This window comes from Vicia villosa, unplaced genomic scaffold (genome assembly GCF_029867415.1).
Source record: "Vicia villosa cultivar HV-30 ecotype Madison, WI unplaced genomic scaffold, Vvil1.0 ctg.000029F_1_1_1, whole genome shotgun sequence".
Taxonomy (NCBI): Eukaryota; Viridiplantae; Streptophyta; class Magnoliopsida; order Fabales; family Fabaceae; genus Vicia; species Vicia villosa.
Genome location: NW_026704961.1, coordinates 1,031,049 through 1,041,921, shown reverse-complemented (window position 1 = coordinate 1,041,921; position 10,873 = coordinate 1,031,049). Strand labels below are relative to the sequence as shown.

General features: G+C 32.7%; 2 protein-coding genes across 5 annotated transcripts; both read left to right on the top strand.

Moving 5' to 3' along the window:
• The first annotated feature begins 2,346 nt into the window (after positions 1-2,346).
• LOC131622339 (26S proteasome regulatory subunit 4 homolog A) lies at positions 2,347-7,344 on the top strand. The gene is made up of 6 exons (XM_058893372.1): positions 2,347-2,927; positions 4,723-4,968; positions 5,210-5,379; positions 5,531-5,747; positions 5,867-6,007; positions 7,114-7,344. Exons 1-6 carry the CDS (start codon positions 2,445-2,447, stop codon positions 7,195-7,197), a joined length of 1,341 nt encoding a protein of 446 aa, XP_058749355.1. The 5' UTR covers positions 2,347-2,444; the 3' UTR covers positions 7,198-7,344.
• Positions 7,345-8,174: 830 nt separating this feature from the next.
• On the top strand, positions 8,175-10,065 carry LOC131622308 (uncharacterized). 4 transcript variants are annotated; one of them, XR_009289833.1, is made up of 4 exons: positions 8,175-8,561; positions 9,123-9,210; positions 9,456-9,512; positions 9,656-10,065. XR_009289833.1 is itself a non-coding variant. In XM_058893334.1 (4 exons), exons 1-4 carry the CDS (start codon positions 8,518-8,520, stop codon positions 9,796-9,798), a joined length of 402 nt encoding a protein of 133 aa, XP_058749317.1. In that variant the 5' UTR covers positions 8,175-8,517; the 3' UTR covers positions 9,799-10,065. The 4 variants fall into 4 exon arrangements, 1 of the variants encoding a protein (XP_058749317.1); XM_058893334.1 differs by having other exon boundaries at positions 9,586-10,065; XR_009289832.1 differs by lacking the exon at positions 9,123-9,210 and having other exon boundaries at positions 9,586-10,065.
• The last annotated feature ends 808 nt before the right edge of the window (positions 10,066-10,873 follow it).

Below are 10,873 nucleotides of genomic sequence, written 5' to 3'. Positions count from 1 at the left end.
TTTTGCCATGTCATATATTTAAAAATAAAAAATTGATTTTATAATATTATTAATTTATTAAATAAATATTAAATTTAAAAATAAAACAAAAGTAAAATAAAAATAAAAATTAATTTTTTGAAACAATAATTATATTAGTTTATATTATTATTTTTTATAGAAATTTTGAGTAATTAATTAATTATAGGAAGTTTGAGAAATTATTGCATAATAATGTACAAAATAAATTTTTCACATGAGGCAGTTTCGAACCCACTACTACATAGAGTAATGCCTTGTGGTTAAGCCAGCTGAATAACAATACATGTTAATTTCATTCAGGTGTTATACATATTCTATCAAATTTTCTCAGAAGCAATCTCATCAAACACCAAGAAAAGCTATGCATCTCTACTCTAAAATGCATATAAATGGTGTTTCTTTTAAATGCTTATGTTCTTCCCTCTTTCCTTGATGCATGTATCATGTTCGAAGGAATGTCACATAAACATGTTGTCACGTGGAACATCATGATTTTGGGGTATTCAAGATCAAGTGATATAAATAAAGTACATAAAGAGATATTGTTTCATGGTTTTCATGACAGTGGAGGGGTGGATGGAAGTTTAATGACTGCAAAATTTGGGATTAAATAATTTGGACTGCTTTTATATTCCTAATTGTTTAAGCAAACACGTGTGCTATTCTATTCAGGTTTGTCACACTTTGTTTTTCTACTACATATTTGAATTAGCAACATCTCTAACTTAATTTTACTGATATATGATAATTCTTTTACTGCAAAAAAAAGTCTGTTTTGATTCCAAGAGCAAATTGGGAATTAAATCCTGTTCAGCAAAAAAGTTTCAATACTGCTGACATTTAATTGTACTAAATATAAACGTAGGGTTATAGTACACAACGTCGGAGGAGTGGGTTCGAATAACCTTAGGGTCCATTTATACTTTTCTAAAAATAATTATTTAATTATTTTTTTAAAAAAGTAATAATTTAAAATTATTTTTTATTTTGAAAAATGTGACATGGCATAATTGTGTGACGTGGCATCACATGAGCACTGCCAAGTCAGGGCCACATCAAGAAGAAAAGTGCCAACTAACCAAATCTGAAGGGGGACAAAAAAAATTCCAAGAAATATTGAATAGAGGGACTAAAAAGTTGATTTTTTTTAAAGGGGGACTAAAAGTTAAAAATAAAATAAAATAGCGGGATCAAAACTGCATTTAAGCCAAAAAAGTAAAACTTGAAAATTGACTGCAATGAGAGTTGATTCGTAAACTTCAAAGACATTAGAAATTGACATTACTCCGGACTACTACACAAAATACAACAAACAATGCTTTAATGGAGATATATTTGCTAACCAAATTATTTGAAGGCCTGATTTATAGCCCAATAAAGTGAGGCCTAAGGCAATGCTTGCCTTGCCCTTGGGTCGGGCCTAGTTAGGGTAGATTGGAGGTTTGTGGAAATGGAATTTTTGTGGATATGAAAATTTATCTATTGATAGTGACAACTCCTCTATCGATAATGGTGTTGATTTAATGTCTTTTTACCCAAGATTAGCGAGGCTGCTTATGGTGGTTACCACTTTCGAAAGTGTCGCCTTATTCGATGAAGTGAAAAGCATTAGCTCCTTTTATAATGACAATGATTGGGTCAAAACTTTCTAAGTTAACTTAATCATATCCAACACGGTAAATGAGGTTGATGTCGTAATATAACCCTGTCTAAATGGCGAAAAGTCTTGCATGCGATGACCTAGAGAGGTGGATGATGAATATTTTTATTTCTATATGGGGATAATAGCTGAATTTGGAGTTGGTGATATATATATATTTCACTATTTTTTAGACAGGTTTTGAATGCAATATATCTCGCCCCCTTAATTTTATCTTAATAGTTGGATATTTGTCTAAGGCTTTGCATTATTTGTGAAGGTTATGACATCACCCCTATAATGGGTATCTTTTTCTTTTTTTTTTTAATTTCCACGAGACCAAAGATAACAAAAAGGGTTGGGTTTTTGTAGGTTTCGTTCCTGAAAGAGACATTCTTACTTCTCACTTGTTCAACTAAAAAATTAGAAATGTAAGTTCAAAATTGAAGCAGACCAAAAATACATTTATTTTTGATTCGGATGAATTTTTACCTTCAAACCGATGCAAATCACACCGCAAACACGGCTAGAAGTAGAAATAACATTAGAAAAAGCGAAGGAAAATAGGGTGTGAGTAGCAAAAACAGCAGACAGGGGTTGGACTGGCCTTTGTTAACTTTTGATAACACAATTAACAGGCCCAACTAAAAAAGTAGCTAAAAAAGCACGTCAACGATTTTCATTTTAACTTGCTTACAAAGACAAGTAGAACGCTTCATCCTAATATCATTCTCTCTCTCATTCCTCATTCACTCTTCGAGATTCCCGATTTCAAAAACGAACCATGGGTCAAGGAACACCAGGCGGTCTGAACCGGCAAGGTCTCCCGGGCGACCGAAAACCAGACGGCAGCGACAAAAAAGACAAGAAGTTCGAACCGGCAGCTCCACCGGCTCGCGTCGGTCGCAAACAGCGAAAACAGAAAGGTTCAGAGTCCGCGTCGCGTTTGCCGACGGTAACCCCTCTCTCCAAATGCAAGCTGAGGCTCTTGAAACTCGAACGAATCAAAGATTATTTGTTGATGGAAGAAGAGTTTGTAGCGAATCAGGAACGGCTTAAGCCTCAAGAAGAGAAGGCGGAAGAGGATCGATCTAAGGTCGATGATCTTAGGGGTTCGCCTATGAGTGTTGGGAACCTTGAAGAACTCATTGATGAGAATCATGCGATTGTTTCTTCTTCGGTTGGACCTGAGTATTATGTTGGGATATTGTCTTTTGTTGATAAGGATCAATTGGAACCTGGTTGCTCTATTTTGATGCATAACAAGGTAGGGTTTTGCACCTTTTCCTTTTTGTTTTATTTGTTATGCTAATTATGTGATTCTTAGGGTTTTGTTTGGATTTAATTGAAGTTTGGGATGAATTTTAGGTTTAGGGTTTGGGAAATAACAAATTGATTTTTTCTAGTGAAGTGAAAGTGAAACTTGTGTCTGAGACATGGTCACATACACTAGGGTTTAAGTTTAAACACTTATTGTACTATGAAAACCTATGTTGTTAATAGCGGCCGCTACGGCCGATATAGCGGAGCGGAGCGGATTTTCCGGCCAGGCCGCTTCCGGTGTTACCGGTACAGCGCGACATGAAGAAGCGGCTTGAGCGGCCGCGAAAGTGGGTCTCGGAGCGGTTCGGATGCGGCCCGATCCGGCCGCTTTTCCTGTTTTCGCAAAAAAAAACCCTAAGTTTTGTATTGGGCCGGGTCGGGTCGGGTACAAAATAGGTTTAAAAGGTTAAAAAAAAACCCTAAATTCTGTGTCGCTCTCAGTCACAGTTCACACGCCTCTCTCCTTCTCCTTCGCACATCATCATCATCTCCCCGCAGCTCTCCATCGCACGTCATCTCCATCTTTCTTCTCTCCATCCCACATCATCAACTCTGCTTCAGCCATGTCAACTCCTCCTCCTCCTACTAATTCTACTCAACCATCATCATCCAAGAAGAATACAAAAGGAAGGCAAACAAACTTGAAGGCAAGCATAGTTCGTTTCTTTAATCGGAATGGAATTGATTTGGATGTTGCAAATTCAAGAAGTTTCAAAATGATGGTTGAAGCTATTGGTTTGTATGGTGCAGATTTGAAGTACAACCAAATGTTGAAAGACTTGGTTATAAAGTATAATCAAACTTTGAAAGAGCGATTTGAAAGTGATGTTTTGATTGATCCTTTGGTCATGGATGGTGATATTGATACCAATAACCCATGGTTGTGTGGAGATGAAGATGAAGATGAAGAGGATGAAGAGGATGAAGATGATTAAGTTATAGATGCTTAAGTGTTAGTTTTCTTGAATTTTATTGTTATTTGGAAGTATGTTTGAATGTTTTGCTTAAGACTTATGCTAATATGTATTTGGAAGTATTTAATTTCTAAGACTTAATGAAATTTGTTTTTTTTGGATATTTGCTAGTTATGTTTTCAGCATGTAAGTGTCATTACAATTTTTAGTTTTTAGTGTCCGCGTCGTTGAAATAGCGCCCGCTCCGCTCCCCGCTTCCGCGCCGCTCCCATTTTTGGGTTGACCGCGCCGCGCCGCTTTCCGAGATTAACAACATAGATGAAAACCTAACATATTTAACAATTTTGTGTCTGAAATATGGTTTCTGTTCATGGTTGACATAATTATAATCAATATGTATAGTGGGACAAAGATCAGATAATGCTGGGTTGATAACTCAGATAATGCATACCTTGTATACTTTCTCAGTTAAGATTTTCAATTGCATTTTAAGAGAATTGATTTGTTATGTTTCTCATTAATTGATAATGATATTAGGGTACCACCTCATGTTGAAATCTTTCCTCAGCAGTGTGAATGTTTTTAGTTAAAACACCTGCAGTCCCACTAGAAGAAAGGTTAAATACAACTAGTAATATTTAAGTTTTTATTGTGTCAAGCTTTAAATGATACACTTCTCATTGGGTTTTAAATATTTTGAACAATACAGTATTTGTTTCTTGAGACTAGGGTAGTCAAATTTGCAATTTGAGATTCCTTAATTCCATGATTTTATTATGCTGTCTTGCTGGAAGAATAATATGTTTATGAATGACTCTTTACCAGGTTCTTTCTGTTGTTGGGCTTCTTCAAGATGAAGTTGATCCAATGGTTTCTGTCATGAAGGTAGAGAAGGCTCCTTTAGAATCATATGCTGACATTGGTGGTTTAGATGCCCAGATACAGGAAATCAAAGAAGCTGTTGAGCTTCCCCTGACACATCCTGAACTGTATGAAGATATTGGTATCAAGCCTCCAAAGGGAGTCATTTTATATGGAGAACCTGGAACCGGAAAGACGTTGCTTGCTAAGGTGTGCATTTGTGTGTTTATGACAGGGCTGTTGAAATAGAATTTTTGTCTTAAACAATTCATTTTTCTGTTTTTCATTTTCTCTGCTTAGTGTTTGCTATCTCTATATATATAGCACATGATCTTTGTTAGAAGTTTGCTTTGACATATTGCAGTGATGAAATTGTATTTTATTTTATATATACTTCACTTCACTTTGCACTATCGATTTGGTCTAAATACAAAGCTTTGTTTGCTGTCAGGCTGTAGCCAACTCAACATCAGCAACATTCTTACGTGTTGTTGGTAGTGAATTGATACAAAAATATTTGGGAGATGGTCCAAAACTTGTGCGAGAACTTTTCCGAGTTGCCGATGATCTTTCTCCTTCTATTGTCTTCATTGATGAAATTGATGCTGTTGGAACAAAAAGGTATGTTATTGGGTATCAACTTTAGGAGTCACTGGTTTTAAAAATCTGCTCTTGAATGTGGTATTTTGTCTAGGACAGAGGAGGTGTGGAGCTAGTAGAAGAGTGGTATATTGGGTCATGTCTTATTATATTTTTCTTGTGCGCCTTGCAGGTATGATGCTCACTCAGGTGGAGAGCGTGAAATTCAAAGGACAATGTTGGAGTTGCTTAACCAGTTAGATGGTTTTGATTCTAGAGGAGATGTAAAAGTTATTCTCGCAACCAACAGAATTGAAAGCCTTGATCCAGCTTTGCTGCGACCAGGTCGAATAGACAGGAAGATTGAATTTCCTCTCCCTGATATAAAAACAAGGAGACGTATTTTCCAGGTAGGCATGACTACTATTTAAAAAGCACATTGGTTGCTGTGTTATCTGATACTGCGGTAATTTATATGTATATTCTGCTTATTTGCATGGCTAAAAGCTATCATTTTTTTGTAATTTAGATACACACATCAAGGATGACATTAGCAGATGATGTCAATTTAGAAGAGTTTGTTATGACTAAGGATGAGTTCTCTGGAGCTGATATAAAAGCAATATGTACCGAAGCTGGCCTACTTGCTTTACGAGAACGCCGCATGAAGGTTAGAAGTTACTTCTATATCTTTTGTACTGTTTTTGGCCAAAACACTGATCCTGTGGAAATATTTGTTGGTACTTTGTTGCTGTTTGTAGTTTTGAATTTTGTACTACTGATTCGAGAGGAGCTCATTTTATGGCCCATATTCATAAATTATGCTAAAATAAGAAAATATAGCATAGATTGTTCAGATATCTCGAGTGTACAATACCAAACCTTTGAAGAAAGTGGCTGGAAAAATGGAGGTGATGGATTTGGGGCCATATATTGAAATCATGCTCTTTTCCTAGGTACCATTGTTATTAGGAAGATGATTCATGTACACCTTTTTTTACTGTACACTGTGCGGCACTTGATTAATCATGTGTAAAATATGGTTTATTCATGTATTTGAATGAACCACAATTGACAGAACTGAATTAGCCATATGTTTCACTGAATTAACCACATTTTTACATGTGGTTATTTAATTGCCGTATGAGTGTAATACAAAAAAGAGGTGTACATGTATCATTACCCTATAAGCCCTTGTTATTAATAGCTCTGCAGTTTCAGTGCCCCAGGCTGAGGCCGCCACAGAATTCCTATTGCCAGGTAGAAAATACACCTGGACTGTGCATCGGGGCAGAAAGCCCATGTGGCCCCATTTTTATCTTTGTTGTGCAGTTCCTCTTTTGGGTTATTTCAAGATTTCTCCCTTTCTTCATCAGAAGAGGTTAAATACTTTAAAAACCCTAGTTTGGATACTGTGTCTGTTTTGTAGGTTTCATGTAAAGACCTTATAGCCTTCTCTGTTATGTTATGATGGTACATCCATCTGCTTGCTGGCATAGTTCTGGCCAAGCAAGGAAGCAACAACCCATTTTTCCCTTGCTCACAAACTATATTTTGGATTTTCTCCTCATTTTAGTTTTCATTCAAGAACTACGAGTTATTCTCACAATGGCTTTCCTTTGATCTACTTGTGATTTTCCATCCTTCTGTTTTTATATTGTTTGTTGTATTTTCTGACATTTGTATTGGTCATTTATCATCATCATTGACGTTTATGGATGCATTGAAATGTTTTAAACCCCTTCCTTATTATCAATTGTTTCTCTTCTTTTTCAGGTGACACATCCTGACTTCAAGAAGGCAAAAGATAAAGTCATGTTTAAGAAGAAAGAAGGGGTGCCAGAAGGGTTGTATATGTGAAATATCTTCCTCATTTACCCTGCCTCCTTTGTTTTATCATTGTCTTTCTCAGTGTTCACAGATGTGTACTATTCAACATTGTGAATTATGGTCGGTTATTAGGCCTGAACTATAGTTTTTTAAATTCAAAAAATGGGATTTTTTCCATGATTCTTAGCAGACTTTCATTCATATTAACAGCACACATTCCTTTTCTTAATGATATTGTTCGCTGGTGACTACAATTGATTTAGTTCTATGTAGAGATGTCAAATAAACTCCTTTCCGTTGAAAATAACTTTTAAATACTTGTGGAAAAATAACTTTTAAATATTGATCGAAAAATATTTTTAAAAAGGCTTAATTCATAATCAAACAAATTAACGTAAATAGTAAGATATTAGGTTATTATTTTCTTTTACTTAAATAATCATTTTCATAGACCAATTTCTTTTCCAATTTTAAAATATATGTTAAAAAGAAATTATATAAAATTTATTATTCAATTTATTATTATATTATATGCTTTAAATATCATAGATAATAATATTTCTAAAGGAGTTTTTTGGCAACTTTGCCATTTGTAACAAATCTAGCATGCTTACTATTTTAATAATTTCTATAATTAGTTAAATTACTATTAATAGATTGTTATTATTTATACTTAATTTTAAATTTTGAATTTAAATTCTCAATTATTTATTATCAAATTATGAAATTTAATTTTCATAAATATATAATTTCTCGATAGATGTAATACACATATACACATATTTATTTATTTTAGTTAATTTTGACAAAATAATAATTATAATAAAATTATTATTGGGTATACACATTTTCAATTTATTATTTTAAGTTAATAATAAATGTTGATAATAATATTAATCAATTAATCAGCTAAAATATTTCTAATTTATTTTAAGTTATTTATACATTTAATTTATCAATAATGAATATTATTAATAATATTAATCAACTAATATAATTATCAACAAACGAAAGATAGCTGGATAATTATCAACTAATATAATTATCAACTAATATAATTATCTTACATTTTCCAATTTATTTTAAATACTGTTAATTTAAATTTTAGTTTTCCAATTTATAGTACACCGATTTATATAACTATTCTTGGGCCTTGAAAATAGATATGCTTTTGCCTAATTATAACATGAGACCATGTGTTTCTTGGGCTTTGCAGAATACAAACAAATTGGAACCTTTTCTTTGTTGAGAATTCCAATCGACCTAATGAATTCCACGCTTTTATACTTATAGCGGCTACCTTCAAGCATCATTGTAAATTGTTCTTCTCGAAGCATCCTTCCAATTCCAATGACTCTGATCATCAATACTGTTACTTCCATCCAGATAACCATGTGAGTATATTTAATAACATCTTTAACGTTTTATTTTCCTTAGTATGTTTATGATTTATGGTGTATAAATAGGTCAACCTTATCTCCAATTTCATACAGTTTTTGATTTTCTCCTCAATTTTATATTCACCATTTCTCCTTCGATTCTTTGTAATTACGTTTGGAAACGCAACTTTTTCTTCCAAAAGATAACTTTTTTTATCGTTTTTGTGCTGAAAAATATTGTCTTTTCGGTTTAATTTGAAATATCATATTTAGGGTTTCCTTTAAAATGGGTTTTGCTTGCTCTGTTAACAAATATAATTTCTGGTTCCAATCGATCCCAATTCAACGATCCTAAATAATTGAATATTGATTTTAATGTTTTTTTGTAAGTATAAGGAAATCAAATGGGATCCGAAACAATTGATTGGATATGGTGGAATGTCGTATTCGTATTCAGCTACTGTTATTGCTGTTACTACGGCGGTTGGACTTCGTTTATTTTTTTTCGTTTTCAATATTTCATTCTTCCTCTTTTAGATTCTCTGATTATGATGGGTCATTGTTGTATTTTTAAAGATCTGAAGATGGAGCAAGAAACCAGTGTCTAATACTGGGGCAATTTTATTCTTTTGACTGTTATGGTTCCGTTGAAACATGTGCATATGTGAGTGCTATAAAAATATGGTTGGTGTCAAACTTAAAATTGCTATAGTTAGTGTGTATATACAATGAATATGTGTATGTGCTAGAATCATGAACACATATAATACCTGTGAAAGTCACTGTCTCTAGGTTTTTACTGTCTATATAAGCTTTTGGTTTTTGCTTTCAAATGTCAGTTTTCACTTATACATGCAACAGAAAGAGATAACATGTAGGATTATTTTGTGAACTATAATTTCAATGCAGGATTTAGGTATGAAGTCTGTTGGTGTGAAAGTGGCTAAAGAATATGGATCAATAGAGGTATAAGCTTATCATTGGTTTCTATATGATAAATATTTGTATGTTCATTTGTTGTTATTTGTATTTCGCTCAGGTTGATGAATACTCTCAAACACAGGTTCCTTATATTTTTATCACCGAGTTATTTTTGGCTATTTTAACAGTATGTGCAGCCCTGAAAGAACAAATGCTTTTGAAGAATGAAAAAAGACTCCTTTCAGTCTTATCTGCCACCATTGAACTCATTGATGCCCTTTCAGATCAACGCTCAAATTCACACACTGGATTATCACTTCAAATTCAATGATTTGATTAATTGAAATAAGTTTATTCCTTTTTAATCTTTCGAGTTTTGATTTACCCTTTTGCTTCATTTCACTATATGATCGAGTTTTACTTCTATTTACAGTTACTAGGAAGTTGAGAAGTTGATGTTTAAGTCTCTCTGGTGATGGGTGTATGTGTATGATTAGTAGTTGTGTAAACTAATTATTCTGGTCATGATCAGGATGTGATTTTTGTCTTAATGGGATTGATAAAGTTTTATTGTTTTATAATAATTGATTTTGTTTTTCTGTGAGTTTGGTACTTTTTGATTGTTGGAAGAAATGAAATTAGTTTTTGAAAATTGTGGTCGTGGTAACCTATTCTGTTGTCAAATTGTTACATAAATTGAAAGTACCGTTTGAGCCTGTTTTGGTATGAGAATAAATTTTATGTTCACATTTCCATTCACTTTTAATTGGAAAAATAATATTGTGTATATGTATGAAATCATAGTATATGTGAGACATCTTTCCATTCTATTTTGATTATCTATACGATTTTGCATGTTTAGAGTATTCATGCTGCAATTAATTGGCTGAATAAATATTGATTCATTGTAATTTGGATGTTTATTATTTTTCTATGACAGCGATATCATAATTTCTATTGAAGACCATTGAATTACACATTAAGCACCAAAGTGGTATTGAAGAATAAATTAAATGTAAAGTGACAGACCAATAAAATAGCACATATAATTTCATAATAATCCACATAAATACTATATGTGGTGCTAATGTTAAATAATTTGATAATGAAATTTGTAAATGTTTGTGATAATAAATCATTTGATGGTAAAAGTAATTAACATAATAGTAATTTTTTTTAGAGATGTTTAATAACTTTTTGTATTTTTGAATTTATTTTTAGAAATGTATAATATAATAATTATAATAATGATTATGATTTTTTCGAAAGACCATTTTTCAATATTTAATTTTTTAATAGTGATTAACTTCTCTTTTATAAATTTTCTTTATTCAATCGTAGCTTTTTCTTTTTTCAATATTCAAATAATTCAAATAGTTAAGTTTTATATGAAATTGTTCACTTTT